At 51.6% G+C, this 16,946-nt stretch overlaps 7 protein-coding genes and 1 non-coding gene across 8 annotated transcripts; 2 read left to right on the top strand and 6 right to left on the bottom strand.

Annotated features, from left to right (window-relative positions):
• Positions 1-100: 100 nt before the first annotated feature.
• BDW70DRAFT_35047 (putative phospholipid metabolism enzyme regulator) lies at positions 101-3,608 on the bottom strand. Its single transcript, XM_073743818.1, has one exon. It carries the CDS (start codon positions 3,085-3,087, stop codon positions 376-378), a length of 2,712 nt encoding a protein of 903 aa, XP_073596754.1. The 5' UTR covers positions 3,088-3,608; the 3' UTR covers positions 101-375.
• Positions 3,609-4,479: 871 nt separating this feature from the next.
• On the bottom strand, positions 4,480-7,085 carry BDW70DRAFT_134743 (uncharacterized protein). Its single transcript, XM_073736562.1, has 3 exons — positions 5,068-7,085; positions 4,790-4,992; positions 4,480-4,733 (listed from the first exon to the last, which is right to left on the bottom strand). The coding sequence occupies exons 1-3, from the start codon at positions 7,005-7,007 to the stop codon at positions 4,663-4,665; spliced, it is 2,214 nt and encodes a 737-aa protein (XP_073596753.1). The 5' UTR covers positions 7,008-7,085; the 3' UTR covers positions 4,480-4,662.
• Positions 7,086-9,521: 2,436 nt separating this feature from the next.
• BDW70DRAFT_34907 (putative phosphorylase) lies at positions 9,522-10,579 on the top strand. The gene is made up of 2 exons (XM_073743817.1): positions 9,522-9,730; positions 9,778-10,579. Exons 1-2 carry the CDS (start codon positions 9,614-9,616, stop codon positions 10,540-10,542), a joined length of 882 nt encoding a protein of 293 aa, XP_073596752.1. The 5' UTR covers positions 9,522-9,613; the 3' UTR covers positions 10,543-10,579.
• BDW70DRAFT_167415 (RibD family protein) lies at positions 10,580-11,420 on the bottom strand (the record flags this gene model as incomplete). The annotated part of the gene is made up of 1 exon (XM_073742222.1): positions 10,580-11,420. The coding sequence occupies one exon, from the start codon at positions 11,418-11,420 to the stop codon at positions 10,617-10,619; it is 804 nt and encodes a 267-aa protein (XP_073596751.1). The 3' UTR covers positions 10,580-10,616.
• Positions 11,421-11,721: 301 nt separating this feature from the next.
• On the bottom strand, positions 11,722-12,899 carry BDW70DRAFT_167414 (NAD(P)H-dependent flavin oxidoreductase; the record flags this gene model as incomplete). The annotated part of the gene is made up of 3 exons (XM_073742221.1): positions 11,722-12,508; positions 12,563-12,824; positions 12,887-12,899. The coding sequence occupies 3 exons, from the start codon at positions 12,897-12,899 to the stop codon at positions 11,722-11,724; spliced, it is 1,062 nt and encodes a 353-aa protein (XP_073596750.1).
• Positions 12,900-13,196: 297 nt separating this feature from the next.
• Positions 13,197-15,268, top strand: BDW70DRAFT_167412 (uncharacterized protein; the record flags this gene model as incomplete). The annotated part of the gene is made up of 8 exons (XM_073742220.1): positions 13,197-13,524; positions 13,704-13,732; positions 13,764-14,019; positions 14,065-14,211; positions 14,262-14,373; positions 14,427-14,553; positions 14,623-14,853; positions 14,928-15,268. The coding sequence occupies 8 exons, from the start codon at positions 13,197-13,199 to the stop codon at positions 15,153-15,155; spliced, it is 1,458 nt and encodes a 485-aa protein (XP_073596749.1). The 3' UTR covers positions 15,156-15,268.
• Positions 15,269-15,342: 74 nt separating this feature from the next.
• On the bottom strand, positions 15,343-16,354 carry BDW70DRAFT_167410 (enoyl-CoA hydratase/isomerase family protein; the record flags this gene model as incomplete). Its single annotated transcript, XM_073742219.1, has 2 exons — positions 15,850-16,354; positions 15,343-15,784 (listed from the first exon to the last, which is right to left on the bottom strand). The coding sequence occupies exons 1-2, from the start codon at positions 16,269-16,271 to the stop codon at positions 15,343-15,345; spliced, it is 864 nt and encodes a 287-aa protein (XP_073596748.1). The 5' UTR covers positions 16,272-16,354.
• A 279-nt stretch (positions 16,355-16,633) lies between these two features.
• BDW70DRAFT_t88 lies at positions 16,634-16,705 on the bottom strand. The gene has a single exon. It is a non-coding gene; the product is annotated as a tRNA-Ala (tRNA).
• Between the last annotated feature and the right edge of the window lie 241 nt (positions 16,706-16,946).

Raw genomic sequence — 16,946 nt, 5'->3', positions numbered from 1 at the left:
GGGGAGACGATAATGACAGAGAGATGTGTCATGCTGCGTTGAGAACGGTCAAGAGGATTTAGGAAACATGTCGACATGAGATTAAGTATATAACAAGAATTGAAGTAGACAGAACAGCCGAATGCATAAAGTGCGTGTTTGAATGATTTTATGACTGAGAGGAAGCCGACCGCGCCGATATATCTACATAGCCAATATCTAATACGGAAAAAAAAGGGATGGATCCACGGACAAGACACGGATGATGCAGTTTGAATGAAAAACAGCCAAGCGCCGGTGACGGCCCGAGTGTATGCGATTGGGTATATCATAAGCCGCAGAAATGAAGGAATGTCATGCAATCGTGATCGGCTATCGTAGAAAAATACATAAAAACTAGGCCACAAAAGCCCGTTGCGTTTTCGTTGTCAATGCTCGTATGGCCTTGAGGATTTCATCCCCAGGAAGGGCAGTATTAGGAAGGCTTTGACCGGTCACCGCTATGTTGACCGCCTCGCCTTCGTTTGGATCTTGCTTCTCGCCACCGCCGTCATCGTCGCCATCAGGGGTCACCCTTATGCTGGAGCTGATGGATGATGAGTGAAAGCGAGAGCTGAGGGGCAATTGATATCGGACGACTCCAGCAACGATAAGCTCGAATGGGTGCTGCAATACACGCTCCCAACGCTCGGTGCCGCCTTTTTCCGTGGAATTTCCGGGCCTGGAGAGGCGAATCTGACCTTTTGAAGTAGATGGTTCGTAGTACCACGGTGACGCTTCGAATGTCAGAGTCGAATCGAGTCGGAAAACGCGCCCAATTAGCATGGTTTGGTGGTCGCCGGCCGGGTCAGACGGGATTGGATCAGTACCCTTGTCCACACCACCTTTAGGTTTCGGACGTCCCACCTGACCTACTAAGCCGTCGCTTTCACAATCCAGGCTATCGGTGCAGTGAGTCGTGCGAGTAACGTCAGCACGCTTTCTGCGTTCTGCTCGCTCAAGTCTTGCAAAGCTCGGGGCGTCCTCGCGCCAGAATTGGTCAGTCCCGACATAACGGCTTTTAGCAAAGATGTCAACATTGATGTCGTCAATAACGACGGGAAACAGATTGGGGTTAATCGCTTGAACGTTGAGATCTAGCATGAGCTCCTGCTCGGAAGCAAGCACGTTTTGAATGTCAACGACCTCGACGTCCAGTAGAGGTTTAGTGATTGCGACGATGAATGACGTTCCACCTCCGACAAGCAAGACGAATAGCAAGCTTATTAGAAAACAAGCTCCGTATCGGGAAACACAGCTGCGATGCCGTTGCTGCATGTACTCCATCTGTCGTAAACTGGCGCTATTAGGACGTCTGCCCCCACGGCTGCGCGTCTGACGCGGAGACCCAACAAGCGGAGTCCTCTCATCATCTGCGCCTTCAGCATCGAAATCGTAGCCGTACACTTCGCCCGCTTTTTTATAACTATTGATGGTGCGGTAATTTTGGTTGTTGCGAGATCCACCCGACCTGGCTTGTCTATAACCACTCCCAACAAAATGTCGAGCAGATTTGTGCCCCTGTGATTGAGGGAACGGCGACTCATTGTCAAACAAGGACGGGTACATGTTTTGTCGCCCGTGACGCCCGATGTGGTGCCGGGGAGTGTGCGTACCATTGCCATCAATCCTCGAGTGAGAACGCGGAACTTCGTCAGCATCCCCGTCCACACTACTTGTATACGTATTGTTTGTGAATTTCATGCTGCGCTTGCCTGTAACACTGTGATTACCTTCCCTGATCGCTGCTCGACTACGGCCAGCCAGCTGATCCACCTGACTAGCCATTGACGTTGCGCTTGGTGTTCTAGAATGGTATCTGCTCTGGCGGACCGGGTATTGGTCTTGCGGATTGGACTCATAAACAAAAGTCTCATCCGAGTCTGAAACGTCGGCTTCATCAACAGCGCTGGCTACTTTGGCTTCAAATATATCGGCCTTGGAGGATGCAGTCCCACTCGTAAGGGCAGCCGGCTTGCGGGCGCGTCTTTTTTCTTTTTTGGGCCGAATAGTTTCGGTGCTGGGTTTCATCCGCAAAGTTCCCGCGTCTACCCTACTAGGGCCGCCTCGTTCGCCGGTGTTAACACCCAGGCCAACTTGAGGTATAGAACTCACAGTCTCGGTTTCGACGATCATGTTTCGAACAGAGCCGTCTGCAGGCTTGGAACGAGACCCGCCGCTCAGTGATGTCGTAGACCGTTTTGGGAGGATGGTGTTGGGGCTCTTTGACGCAAAGGGCGGACGCCGACGGTTCTCTTCCATTTGCTCTGAACTTTTATTCCCTCCGCTGTCGCTGCCGCTTTCCGTATGGATTCTCGAGGCTTTCGGGGTCGCGTCTTCGTCAATTTTTTCCAGCTTAGCATCTTCCTGGGCGGGCTGAAGAAGTATAGTGTCGGTTGAAGGTGTAGATTGATCGCTAGCCTCCTGAACTGTTTCAAGAGCAGAGCCTGACCCTCTATTTACGGAACGAGGCGCGCTCCTCTCCGATTTGGCAGCATATTCATCACCTGAAACCTGGGTCCGCTTGCTAGATGTATTCGGCAGATGAGGCTCCTGCTCCGACCGCCGGGAACCTGCCCACAACGGCATACTGGACTTGTCCGGGCTAGGCGGATCGGAGGACGGCTCGACATTTGTGGGAGGGCTAAGGACGAGAGGTTTGATGGTCTGGGATGGGAGTTTTCCCGTTCCAGGGTTCGGACTTGTTGTAGCAGATCGGTCTGGGCTGCGGTCAAGCGCTCGCTTTCGAGATCGGGAGGATACACGAGAATTCGAAGTAGAGGTGGAATTACGCAGGCGCTGAGAGGAAGAGGAAGGTGAAGGTTCGCGGGAGGATATAGTAGAGTTCGTGGTCGAAGAAGGTCCGGAAACGCCTTGAGCCGTATGCGAGGCCTTGGGTAGCTGTGATATGAATGGGAACTGGGACTTGATGGTCGAACGTGGCAGTTCCCTCATGTCATTCTCGCTAACGGATCTTCGGGTAAGAGATGTAGGCACATCATCTTGGGCAGCTTTGGGTCCACCAACTGTCCCGTCAGGGCAGGGCGACCTCTCGGATTCCACAGCCATGGACTTTGTCGAGTCAGGTTATCGCTGACAGGCGCACGAGAAGTCAGGGGAATCCGAGAGGGAACCAGGCTGCAGAACAACAAGTAAGAAAAAAAAGAAAAATTGAAGCAGTCAGATAACCCGACACAAAAACAAATCAAAGGCGGGAAGGGGCGGGAAAAGGCTCGGAGGGCGACGATAGGGCGAATAAAAGAGAGCAACGAAAATCAAAACAAGAGAAGCCGCCCTAAAGGGCTATTCTAGCCTGGAAATCAGCCAACGAGCAAAGCGACCGACCCGTTGGATGACAATAATGTGAGCTGATGCCGCACAGAGCACGTTACATGGGGGAGGGATTTGGCAGGCGAATGGCCAACAGCCACATGCTGATGAAGTGGAAATGCCGAAAAGTCGAATTTCGAAGGGGCTAATCACGGACTCTCAAGGAGCAAATCTGTCGATCGTGGAATGGGGTCTTTCAATAGTCGAACAGTATGAGCGCGAGATTATGGAAACCAGAGCGAGGCCAGCGGTGCGGAGTACGATGCGATTGCAGCAACACACATAACTTGATCAGAAGACGGTGAAGTGGTGGATTGTCTAGAACCAGGCTCGGCCCCGTTAGCTCGCGGAAACCACTTGTCGATCCGAAGGAGACGCCGGCTTGAGGAGGGAGGATCCGGCGGCGGCAGACTGCTCCAGGACTCGAAGATTGGTGGATTTAGCAACAGTCAAGTGTCAACAGACTCAACACGTCTTGATTCTTCGTAACCGTCTGTTGGGGACGAATTGTAGGCCAGTGCTCAGGGGAGGGGGAGTCGAGGCCCAATGAAACGAGCCCACGTCGAACAGTGCGAGCAGTAGGAAGCCGAACGAAGAATCCGGGGAGAAGGCCGCATGCAGAGAAAGAGCCCACTAATACTTGCGGTGGGGGAGTCGTATGGAGTACGTTGGTGCACTGGTGCAAGGCCGTTGCGGCGTTCCACCGCTGTAAGCCTAGTCAGCCTCGACAAGGATACCGATGAGCGACTATAGGATGAGAAGATGATAGTTCAGAGGTTGGTGCAGACACAGAGTAGGGAAGATGAAATGAAAGATCTAGGAGCGCGAAGAGGATAAAGATGAACCACATGTCCTTGGCCTTGAGTAACTGACAAGATTTCGAACATTACATGGCGTGACGAGGCAACGGTATTAATTCCAGCCTAATTGGGAGTCCGACCTGGTAATAATGGTCACAAATACAGCGTTTCGCCATCACGATGACTTCATGAGGCTTGTCAATACACAGAGTAAGCAGGTTTATGAAGCGGTGCTAGTGTCAGATACACTAAGAAACCTCAGCTATAGCATATTGCAAGGAATTAAGTAACCTCTCATCGACCCAGACTCGGCTAACTTATTCATTGGTCACGGATTTATGTACTCCAATACCTGCTTATCTATCAAGAAGATGAGACCAGCCCATAGTCACTCAACGCCAACAGCTTCTAGCCAGTAACCGGCTCTTAAATACATATACACCTCGAACGCAAATATCTGACAGTAAACCAAAGAAACCACCAGAGGTATCGGTAACGTAACTCGCCAAGCCACTCAGACGATATTGTACACCCGTTTCGCGATTAGGAAAGAGGCAAAGGCAAAGATAATCAGACCACCCGTGACTGAAAACAGATGTTAGCCATTGAGAGATCGCTTTGAAGGGAGGAGGTGTTCGTACTCGAGTAGAACCAAGTCAAGCTATCTACATCCTGGCCAGGGACCTTCACGTTCATCCCCCACATACCGCAGATGATGTTGAGAGGAAGGACAATAGTTCCAAGAACGGTCAGCTTTCCCAATACATCTGCAGTCTGCTCTTGCCGTTCATTCATGTGGATGTTAATCTGTGCTAAGTAATTGCTATGTGCGCGTGACAGGAGCCTACAGAAAACGAATTAGTAAGAGTTTAAGTGGCAGAGGCAAGGGGCTCAGAAAGTACTGGCGCCCATTACGTACGTTTCGTAGTAGGTCAAGCTGCTGGTCATAGTCATTATGTGGTCTTGGATGTCGCCCAGATACAGGCCAATCTCTGATTTGGGCGCCACCTCCCAGTGCTCATTGCATCTTTTGGCAAAGCCCTTGACAACGTCGGCTTTATTACTTAGGAGTCGATATAGGCCCATTACCTTCTTGCGGCAGACTCCAACACGTCGCAGCATTTCACCGGGGCCTGGTACCACATCCCGTTGCTCCTCCTTCGGGCTCGAACTCGCAGGGCTCTGGTCAGAATGCATATGCATAATCATCTCATCAATGTCATCGACTTCGTCCTCGATTGACTGAATTAGGGGCCCGAAAACGTCGGTGATGTCATCAATGAGTGCGTATGAAATCCAGTCGGAGCTCAGAATCAAGTAGTCCATCAATTGCCGGATGCGACGCCGTACATTGGCTGGGTGTGGCGTTTGTGAGAAATGGAAGGACAGAATGCCCTCACGGAAGACCACAACGTACATATTCACTGGCTCCAGATAGTTTTCGCTGTTTGGGTCCTGCTCGAACGTGCGATAATTCAGGAAGTAGTAATTACGAAATAGCTCGACCTTTTCCCGCGCTTCCTGCATCATGATATCCTCAGCCGTCAAGGCATGGATCCCAAAAGCTTTAGAGATCACACGCATCTCGGCATCAGTTGGACAAAGGACATCGAGCCAAAACGTGGGTCGAGGTCCGTACCGCTTTGGTTTGGGGGCTGTTTGCGTTTGGTCTGGCAAATCCGACGCACGTCCTTCAGACATAGCTTCACTGATAATCGAAGTGCGAAGCTGCGATCTCCCCTCCGGCTGCTGATGCGAGTCGTGATTGTGATTGTTGGAGGGTGTCGCTGCCCTAGCAGCCGGGCTCTGGTTCGCAGTACGCGTACTCGGCGTTGGGTGGCCGCTATTTCGATGTTCCTCTGATTCTGAGGCCTCACTGTCGGAAGAATCCTCGAGCTCAGGAGGATCGGGGATGAAGAGTTCACGGAAGCTACCTCCTGGTTGAACCAATTCCGGTATCGTTTGCGCATGAATGGTGCTCTGAAACTCTTCGTTGAAGTACGTGAAACGGTAAGGAACTTCATCCTCCTCGCGTCGCCAGGCTCGGTACTGTGGACGAAGACGGCCCTCGACCAGCACGGGTTCGCTAATCTTCTTTGCACGGAAAACACCTATCCGTTCTTCCTTTTCCTCACGGCTCCAGTCCTCCAGGATAGACAAATCCGGCCATTCCTTCGTCCGTCGTCTCCGTCGTCCATTTCTGCGAGACAAAGCGGGCGCACATTCCTCTGCTACTTCCGAGGCGTCCTCCTGCGGGAAGCAGACATCTTCTTCCGCCGGTACGGTCCGGCGTCGGATTAGTGTCTCCTGCGGTGTACGCTGCGGCGATATCGCGGCGGATCCAGGCGTGCTCCTTGATCGTCGCCCGGTGCCCTCCACATCGATCACCATATCGTGCGGCCGGGACGTGTCATATCGATCGTCCGAGGACCTGCCAAGACCAAAATCAAACTCCGCACCGGTCATTACGGCGCCGTTGTAACCCATATCCGGGCCTAGCTTGGGCGTCGAGGGCATTGACGGAGGATTATTGATGTCATGACTCAAGGTCTCACGCGGCGAGCATCGAGATGCATCGGACCGAGTCGATCGGCGTCGCTGGTGAAAGGTAAACGGGCTGGCTACCGAATCCGTTCCATATCCTGGTGACTTGGGAATACGGCCAGACGGTGGCCTCATCAGCGGTGTTCGATCGTTCACGTCTTCTTGATCACTATCATTTTCAAGCGTGCTTTTTCCGCGAGAGTGAAACGGGCGTGAATCGGAGTCTCGGAAAGAGGTAGACATAGAACCAGGTCGGAAAGACTGAGCCAATCGACTTTCTCTTCGAGGCCTCATCATCGGCTGATTTCTATTCATGCAAATGTTAGCAAAGTGTCGCGTAAGGAGATTTATGACATTGACGTATCCGTACCGATGATCCAGCAATGCCTCGCTTTCCAAGCTTGTATTGCTCATATTTCCTCCAGAATTGTAGAATGGCGTGGACCCTCGAGCTTTAGTCTGATTCTCAGCCATTGCGCTCAGGGCCTCAGATTCGGAGATTGTTGGTGGGGCATTGGGCTGCGAGTCTTCTGGAGCGAGGAAGGACGGCCTGCGATTTCGACGCTTCCGATTGCGATTTTTCTTGCGCTTATGCTTCTTGCTGCCAGTACCAAAATCCTGTCCCGGTTGCATTGGTGGTAGGTCGTCTTCTGCCGGTGCGCCAGAAGATCGAACTTCCCCTGATGTAGACTTATTCGGGAAAGGTGAGTTTTGCAGTGACGTAGGTAGCGGGCAAGACATCGTAGCCGCTCAGCCTTGCCAACTAAGCCAGGCCCAACTGGTCAATTGCTTACCGATTGCGATTGGTAGAAGAGCTATCTCGAGGCTCCAGAGCCAACGATGACAGCAACTGAGCCAGAAATAGGAAGTGGTGGGTACGGATATGGGGTAGAGATAAGTAATAAAGATTAGAGATGTAGTTGAGATTCAGCTAGTAAACGTGGCTTGAGCATCGTCAGGACGACTCAACAAGGCTCCGAGCGACGATAAGCAAAATCCAACAGTGATGCAAGTCGCAGGATATGGTAGTACATGGGGCAACCGGACCAGTGGTCGGCTTCATAAATGACAATGGTAGCCTAGGGGCCAAAACAGAGACAGGAGACCGGCCAACTGGATCACATAACGGCTCGCAATGGGGCATCAAGCAAGGCCAGTCAAAAATTGTCTGACTTGAAAGTTGAGGCTTAAGATCAGCCTAGAACGTGCAGTGAGGAGTAATCTCGGTCATGTGATTTCGTCATTTGACGTCATTAATTTGGCTTACAAGCTTACTGACGAATTCTCTAGTGCATATAGTCAGTTGAGATGGTCCGAATTCATACTAGAGAGCGTATTGTCATGAAACTAACTACCTAAAGTCTTCCTGTGTCAGAAAAATGATTGTTAGCTACTGGCGAGCGCCGTACGCGATCGGATATGTGTAGTTATTCTTACCGAGGGTCCGTTTTCCCCCCTTTAATCAACTTCGGAACGGAACCAAACCGTTTCTTCGGTGTGCCTAAGGCCAATAAAGTTGTAGGGACAATACTTGAGAATAGTGAACATAGAAAGTAGAGCAGAAAGAAGTAGAAGCTGAATACAAGGATGATAGCTCGGTCGAAGACTATGAGGAAGGTTCTGTACAGATTGGCTAGCAGTCGGGAGCCGAGGGCAGCTAGGGTGTACTCGGCTCGGTAGCGGTTCGTCACCAGTTAAATCATGGAGGTCTCCTGCGTGCGTTCCGGCAACAACTGGGTAGGGCGATCACACGAAAGTCAGCACGGCACCGACAATGATCGAAGATATACGGTCCGCTCATTCGAAACCGACCTTGGATGTGTACGCCCTAAGCGCAGGCCTAGGATGAGCCGGTGTATGCACACATAGTCACGAAAGGCAGACGAAAGGAGAAAGTCTGCGTGGGTGCCCAGACATCGCCTTTCCTACACCAGCCATAGGCATGGGGTTGATGTCAATAGAGATAAAAAGCGCAGAGGAACAGAAAATGAAGAAGGCGGTTTAAAGCCAGAGCTTTGGACAAAACCTGACGATGACAATTGGACGAAATGGACGATCTTTGCAGCCGAATGTTTCAAACTAGGCCGACGAGTAACGATTCCACGCCGACGCGTACCAAGAAGATATAGTCGTCATGATTCCTGCCCCGGAACTGGAGCAGAAACGCGCATCAAAGGTCTCTTTCTTGCACAGGGCCTCCGTGGAGTTTGATATCATCGGCGGAGCTTAATAGAGTAACATTTTACCATGGCCGTTCATCTAGACACTCTCAATAGCCGGCAATCATTGGGATTTTGCCCTTCCAGCAAATCACAGACATTTCTGTCAACTTCTTCAACAGAAGGTGACACGGTTATGACCGGAGCCATTGCTGGTGTCGTGTCAAACTGCTATTGTTCGCCAACGCAAAATAGGGTCTCCAAACCCAAATCCAGTCGCATCTGCAAGAGACAAGGCTCGGCTCGAGGTGCGGGACTGGAGTGTTAACCTGGTAAGGTAGTGTTCCGTGGTCTTCCAGCGATCGTCATTCTTTGGATCCGGGGAAGGTCTGAATTTATTCAATGTGCATTCGTCGTCAAGCCGGTTTGTGAAAGCTTGTTTTTCTTGAAGGGTGCTCAGAGCATTGGGCGGTGTTCTCAGAACATTCCATAGAGACAACTCAAGCATGGCGCTTCATAGGTAAAGGCAGCCGACATTCAGCATTTGGCAGAGTACCCCTCAACCAAGGACCAGAATGTATCAGCTTGCTTTTCTGAAGCAATTATCGGCCTGAGGCATATAGGCAGCAACATCATGGATGACGTTGCGGGGGAGTAACTCCGCCACAAGCAGCCACCACCCTGGATGGTGGAATGTGGAAAAATCCTGCATCAGGTTCGAACATCAGAGGTTATCGGCGCAGAGAAACTACTTAATTAAGCATGGTGCAAGGTATCAGCTACAATGCAGTATTATCGACCTTCGATGACCTCGTTGCAAGGAAGAAAATATTCTATGGGCCGCGCACAACCGTCCAGTACGATCATGACGGGTTTGCGGTGAGCTCATTTCAAGGGAAACACGTAACTGTACTGATACAGACTAGCTCGAGTTCCATATAAGCTCCTCGCTGTCGAAGAAGCCACAGAACGGAGAGCCCATTAGTGGCCATGAAGAGCCAGACGCTGAGAAACCAGAATGTTTCGGACCAGGGAGCGATATAGCAAACGATGACCCAGCCACGCTTCTAGCGACTTTTCACGGGACGCATTTGCTCGTAGTCAACAAGTTCTGCATGTTCCGGCCGCAACTACTGCTACTGACAAGCGACTCGTACCGGCGGCAGCGGGAGCCGCTGGACCTGGTTGATCTGAGGGCTGCTTGCACAGTCTTGACCTCGCTTGATGCGCCGCCGCAATTTGTGATTTACAACTGTGGGCCGACGGGTGGTGCTAGTAGGCAGCATAAGCATCTGCAGGTATTGCCGCGGCCGCCGAGACTATTCCCAGATGTCGAAAGTGACAACAGAGCTGTGCCGTACAAGTATTTCCTTCGTTATCTTCATGACATTGAGCTCGGAAGTCCAGAGGGGCAAAGGAAGCTTTTTGAGGTATACAGGGAATTGCTCGCCGAGGCTAAGCAGTCTCTTCGGGGGTATCTCGAGGACAATGGAAATTATATTCCTCATAATGTCGCCTTGGTCAGAGAGTGGATTATCGTTATACCCAGGCGGAATGCTGCCTTTGAAGGTATCACTGCGAATACTCCAGGGATGCTGGGCTCCGTGTGGTTGATGAGCGAGGAGGAAATGGAACAATGGAGACATGTCGGGCCAAAGAGGGTCCTTGCTGGATTAGGCGTGCCAGTTTGAGATTGATTTCTGCCGATGGGCCATATCACGTGCATATAGACCATAGAAACTGCACTGCAAATAGACAATTCTAGTTATTGTCCGATCCTTCCGCAGAGGACAACATCCTCTCCAAAAGGATGCCATTTCACATCCTTCAGTCGCGACGCCGCCATCGCCGAGCCATTCTTATCAAACCGCCGCTTCGGAGAGACAACCACACCCCCCTGACCTAGCCAGGTAGGGGCAATCGTGACAATAACAGAGTCAATCAAGTGCTGACACTCTGGCTCAAGCAGGGAATTGATGACAGACCCTCCCCCTTCAATCATAAGGCTCTCAAGACCCTCCCTTTTAAGACACCGCAACAAATCAGCCCAGTCAAACCCTTTCCCTTCAGTGACATCAAGGGAGATAAACTTCCCTCCGTGTCTTTCCAAGAGAGTCTTTCTGTCCTGGTGATCTGCCACTCCAGAGCCCGTAATAATCCAAGGAGCTCGCCCACGGCCCTCCCGGGCAAGCTGAAGGATCTTCGATTGCTCATCAAACTCCCACCTAGCAGACGGATCAAGCACAATGGGCCGCGGCTGACCCTGTAATCCTTCCCCTCCGTATCCTCCAACTCCCTGAATCCGACAATTCAAGCCCGGATTATCTGCGACTGCTGTTCCCACGCCCACGAGAATTGCGTCGTGGCGACAGCGCAGATAGTGCGTCATTGCTTTGGACTGCGGGCCTGAAAGGATTGTGCGGGTCCCTGGGGAGAGTGCTAGAGAAGAGTCCAGTGAGGTTGCGAATGTGATGGTTGTGAAGGGGAGGTCATCATTGTTTGGTTTTGGTTTTGGGAGATAAGGCTCTAAAAACGGGGTCTCAGAAGAGGGAAATGTGAGGGCGTCCATTCTGGTACGTAGATGGATGGTAGGAGGAATTGAAGATGCGTCGAGAAGTTGCGATCAAGTTGGATGGAAGAATATTTGTGCCTGATTTTCAAGGCAATAATATACTGGTCTCGTCCAGATTTGGACTAGTTTGGTTTCTACAAAGACATACATAGCCAGTGCTTTGAAGGATCTTGAAGGATCAATAACACACTTCAGCTTAAAGGAACCGACAATTGCATGGAGATTCAGTATCTTGATACTAAGAGAAATTACACAGGTGGTATAACAAGTCACTGAAGGGCCTTGGCTAGGATCATCATCACAGCTTGGAAACACTCCTCCCTCCAGCCTCCAGCAATGCCGCTGCCTCTTCAACCATACTCTCAACAATCTTCGCAGCAGGAAGCCTCTCACGCACGAGTCCCGCAACCTTACCCATGAGCATCGGGTGCGCATTATCCAGGACCTCATCGTCATCCTTCTTGGTATCCATGTCATGCGCCAACGGAATGATCCCTCTGCCCTGCAAGTCCTGCATCTCCTGCTTGCGCTCGTTCTCCCAGCGCTTGATATACGGTGTGGCCTGAGTATTGAGCGGACGGCCACTGAAGATCGTTGTGCGGATGATATCGTCGAAACCAGCTTCCTGCAGCGCCTTCTGGTGGACTCTCGATGCACCGGATTCCTCAGATAGAATGAACCGTGTTCCGACCCAGACTGCACCAGCGCCGAGCATGAGTGCTGCCGCAAGGGATTGGCCATTGTACATCCCGCCCGCTGCAACCAGCGCGACCTGACGACGAGTGAACGGACTGATCTTGCCTCGGAGAAGCTCTGCAACGGCGGGGATCAGGACAACGGTAGGGATGTCGCCGGTGTGGCCTCCTCCCTCGCCCCCTTGGGCGCAGATAAGATCCGCTCCGACTTCAACAGCTTTGAGAGCGTGCTTAGGGTGTCCGATCATGTTCATGTAGAGGACGCCGCCCTCATGGAGACGGTCGACTGCCCATTTAGGCGGGATACCAACGGCGCAGACGAACAGTTTGGCGCCACTTTCGATAATAATCTCGATAAGCTCGTGGAGCTTCCCGTGCGAGTAGTCATAGCTGACGGATTAGCGATCAACCCTCACTATTTGAACCCTGAACCCTGAAACGTACTTGGTTTTCCGGGCGCCGCCGCCGACTTTGGGGATGAGAAGGTCAACGCCGAACGGCGCACTCTTGTCTACGAGGTAGCTCTTGAGCTCATTGAGGGCTTCGCGGAGAAGCTCTGGAGTATATGCGACTCCTCCAATCACTCCGAGGCCGCCGCCATTTGTCACGGCGGCTGCGAGCTTGGGGGAAGCAACATTAAACATGCCAGCCAGAAGCACTGGGTGTTGAACGCCCAAGAGCTCGGTGACATTGGTGCTGATTTTCTCTGCAGGACTTAGCATCTGCCTTCATGTCTGTAGGGAGGAATTGCCTGATAGGGTGGCATACTTTGAGGAGCCATATTAATTTTAAGCCGAATCTACGAACATACTAGAGGTCATTTCAATTTATCCAACAACACACCTGCGGACTTTATATTCATTTCCAGATAACAACATCTACCAAAATGCAGACCAAGTATGGGGGAGCCTGCAGATTCCCCGCGCTGCGTTCCCGAGTACCGAGATTGAGCATCGACCAGTCCCCACGGGCATCTTCCTTCCTACGGGCGCTTCCTCGGCAAGCAGCGGGATAAATAGGCCGGCAAGCACATGGGTTCGTCGTCCTTCGGCTTGTCTCACCATCAACCACGCCCACCATGTCTATCACAGCAGAAATCCCAATCCTAGTCGGCGTCGGCGAGATCAACGACCGCGCCGCCAAAGGACGAGACGATGCCGCCGAACCGCTGACCCTTATGCTGCGGGCCATCGGCGCCGCCATTCAAGACACCACACTCACCACTGATGCCGCTCAAAAGCTGCAGTTGGCTATCCAAAGTGTCTCTGTCGTCGCAAATTGGACGTGGCCTTACCCTGATGCGCCGGGGCTGCTGGTAAAACGGCTGGGATTGCCTGGTGCCGTCCACACCGTCGAGAGCCATCATGGAGGCGATTCTCCTGGAACGCTCTTTGACGAAGCTGCGCGTCGAGTCGCGTATAAGATGAGTAAAGTGGCAGTCGTGACTGGTGCTGAGGCGTTGGCTTCATGTTTGTTTTCCTAAGTGATATGGGCAGCGGATGGCTATGCTAACGGCAACAGTGGAGGCTTTTAAGAAAGCGAAGAAATTTCCTCCATCACATTGGACTAAGCTTGATGATCACAGTTCAATCTGGGATCGAGAACGGCCAGAGGGTTAGCACTGCAGTCTTCCCGTGTTCGACAGAAGCTCACAGAATTAGACCTGGGTAGTCGACACTTCCTAGGGGCCCCAATCCAAGTATATCCCCTCTACGAAGCAGCTTTTCGAGCGCACAATAAGCAGACTCTATCAGAAAATCACAAAGAGTCAGCGGAGTTGTACGCCGAGTTCGCTCAGATCGCTGCTAAACTCCCTTTCTCTTGGTCCTATGGCCAAAAACCAGAGACAGCAGAATCGATCGGGACCGTGACGAAACGCAACCGCATGATCTGCTCGCCATGTTAGTTCTGGCCCCATGACGAAGATTCTTCTAACAGGACACCAGATCCTCTACTCATGAATGCCTTCAATACGGTCAACCTGGCTGCTGCCTGTATCATCACCACGACAAACTTCGCCCGTGAACTAGGCATCCCAGAGAGCAAGTGGATATACCCGCTAGGAGGCGCAGGCACGAGCGATAGCAGCCGATGTAAGCTTTCCCATCAATGAGTGATTAATAATTGTTACTGATGTGTCAAGTCTGGGAACGACCATACTTCCACGCCAGTCGCAGTCTTTCCCAGTCCCTGGACGCAGCCCTCAAAATAACGGAGCTACGGACGGATGATATCGACCTCTTCGACTTTTACTCGTATGCTTCTTTAGTCTACCATGCTAGTATGCAAAATGCTGACTAGAATGAAGATGCTTCCCAATCGTCCCCAAGCTCGCAGCCCACCACCTCGGCCTCCCCCTCCACGGCACCAAACCCATAACCGTCCTGGGAGGCCTGACCTCATTTGGCGGAGCTGGGAATAATTACTCTATGCATGTATGTCTCTCACTTGGCCCTCTTCCTTTATGCTTTTCTGTACGTGGCTAAATACAATAATGTCTATAGGCGATTACAGAAATGGCCCGCCGACTTCGCACACGCAAGCAAGCTTCATCCAAGACACAAAACGGCCTCGTCCTCGCCAACGGCGGCGTCCTCTCCTATCACCACACAGTCATCCTTTCAACACAGCCGCGGCAGGACGCAGGTTATCCGATGTGGAATCCACTTCCATCGACCGTAGACGAGGAACATCCTCCTATCAAGGAGCGGGCAGAAGGGGGTGGTGTTATTGAGGTATGTTTTCTATCATACTTCGCATAAACTCGTTACCAGTAAAAAATGAACTTCCGGTCTAACGTAGAATCAAGACATATACAGTTCAATTCAGCCGCGACGGTTCCCCGGTCATGGGTTTCGTGGTGGGCCGGCTCCTTGATAGATCTGGGAATGGGAATGGGGATCGGTTTATTGCGAATGTGGAGGATGCAAACACACTCCAGCAGCTTTGCAGTGGTACCGAACAGGTTGGGAAACAGGGCTGGGTATCTACGAAGGATGGGAGGAATTTGTTTGTTTACAAGCAAGCAAAGATATAGCGGCTCAGGGAGAGTGAAACATACATACGCTACACTTTGCGTTTGAACAATTTCCTGGGCTTCCCATGAGTCACAGTATGAAAGTTACTTATACTGGCCAGCAAGGACAGAAGAGATCCATATCCAATGAAACGAAGAGAGCATCATATCAAGTGCTCGGGTATATACACAGCAGGCAAACTTTCCCCTAAAGCTTCGACCCAACCCAGTTAGGCTTCCTCTTCTCCTTAAAAGCCTCGAGTCCCCTCCTTAAATTCTCCCCCTTCATCAACCTCGCCCCATAAAGCTCCGCCGTTGCCCGACTCCCCTGTTCCACAGACCCTGACTCCCAGGCCTCCCGCAACCCATGCCTCGATACAATCACTGCGTCAGGACTAACGTCGGCCACCATGTTGGCCAGACTGATCGCATCATCCAGGACCTTCTCCGGCGTCTCAGAGATGCGATTCACAAGCCGTAAGGATTTTGCTTCCTGCGCACTAATGCGGCGTCCAGTCAGGGCGAGCTCCGTGCCAACCTGCATGCCCACTGTGCGGATAATACGTGTGAGGCCGCCGGCCCCGGCGTAGAGGCCGCGTTGGACTTCAGGGAGGGCGAATTGAGCGGTTGGGGAGGCAACCACCATGTCACTAGTGAATATCTCGTCAGCATCGCATCATTAACGACAAATATTGAGCAACGCAGAGAAACGAACCAATTCAAACAAATCTCAAAACCCCCGCCCAGCGCGAGTCCATTCACAGCCGCAATAACAGGTTTCTTGCCTCTGCGCTGCGAGATCCCGCCAAAGCCATTTGGCATTGGTTCCCGTCTCACCCCTTCTGCCCCTTTACTTGAAGCAGAAGATGCATCATCACTCTTCGTCTTGAACTCAAGTTGCTCGAGCAGATCCGCGCCCGCTGAAAACGCCTTGCTCCCTGCGCCCGTAATTATGCCGACCCGTAGCGACGGCTCCTCATCGAACCAGTTCCAAATTGCGTAACCGTCTTTGTGGCCTTGCGTGGGGATCGCGTTCATGCGAGACTCTCGTGATATAGTGACGAGGAGGATGTGGGGCGTTGGAAAGGAGAGGGTGAAGATGGAGGAGGATGGTGGGGGCGTTTGGAAGTCAGGCATTTTGAGTCGTATAGAAAAGCGAGTAGGTATAGGTCGACTGGGAAGAGAAAAGTTTCTGAGGCTGTGCTGAGCGAGAGAATGGTTAGGGATTTTGGAGGTTATTGACTGGAATGGAGACTAGAGTCCGAGGCAGCAGGAGCTTTCCCCGCAAGAGACCGCAAGAGAAGCCGAGGCTCAATTGCTTGAGTCGGTATGACTTTGACAGCATTATTTTTGTAATTTCCACTGACTCTGTGGCTCAAGGATCACGATTAACGAGGAAGGAAGTAACAGATCTAGGTGTACCCCAAGCTGGTGTCTTATCGAGCAAAATGGAAAACATAGTTTCCCAGGATAACTGGGAAAAGAAAACGCAAAAAAAGTGGACACGCCGGGAATCGAACCCGGGACCTCTCCAATGCGAATGGAGCGTTATACCCCTAAACCACACGCCCAATGTAACAAACATGTGATCGATTACCGGCTTGCCTTATATCACACATTGCCCTTAGCCAGACATCCATAGAAGATGCTGCCGTGCGCTGAGTATGAGGGTGCGCAGGTACTTCGTAGATTATAGAAGTTTGAAAAATCGTATTTGATTGGGAGCGTGCGGAGCGCACAAGTGACAAACTGGCGCTCTTTTAAAACAAAAAATAAACGAATAGAATCAACATTATTATTTACATACGTACA

Source organism: Aspergillus foveolatus (assembly GCF_047715535.1).
Source record: "Aspergillus foveolatus strain CBS 279.81 unplaced genomic scaffold BDW70scaffold_19, whole genome shotgun sequence".
Classification (NCBI taxonomy): domain Eukaryota; kingdom Fungi; phylum Ascomycota; class Eurotiomycetes; order Eurotiales; family Aspergillaceae; genus Aspergillus; species Aspergillus foveolatus.
The sequence above is the reverse complement of the archived record's forward strand: the minus strand, read 5'-3'. Positions and strand labels throughout refer to the sequence as shown.

Excerpts from the sequence above, each read along its gene's own strand:
- BDW70DRAFT_35047 (XM_073743818.1), bottom strand. The coding sequence starts at position 3,087 with ATGGCTGTGGAATCCGAGAGGTCGCCCTGCCCTGACGGGACAGTTGGT.
- BDW70DRAFT_134743 (XM_073736562.1), bottom strand. The coding sequence starts at position 7,007 with ATGAATAGAAATCAGCCGATGATGAGGCCTCGAAGAGAAAGTCGATTG. Across the intron at positions 4,993-5,067 it reads AGCTTGACCTACTACGAAAC|GCTCCTGTCACGCGCACATA; the intron begins GTACGTAATGGG and ends CGTTTTCTGTAG. Across the intron at positions 4,734-4,789 it reads CTTGACTTGGTTCTACTCGA|TCACGGGTGGTCTGATTATC; the intron begins GTACGAACACCT and ends ATCTGTTTTCAG.
- BDW70DRAFT_34907 (XM_073743817.1), top strand. The coding sequence starts at position 9,614 with ATGGTGCAAGGTATCAGCTACAATGCAGTATTATCGACCTTCGATGAC. Across the intron at positions 9,731-9,777 it reads ACGATCATGACGGGTTTGCG|CTCGAGTTCCATATAAGCTC; the intron begins GTGAGCTCATTT and ends GATACAGACTAG.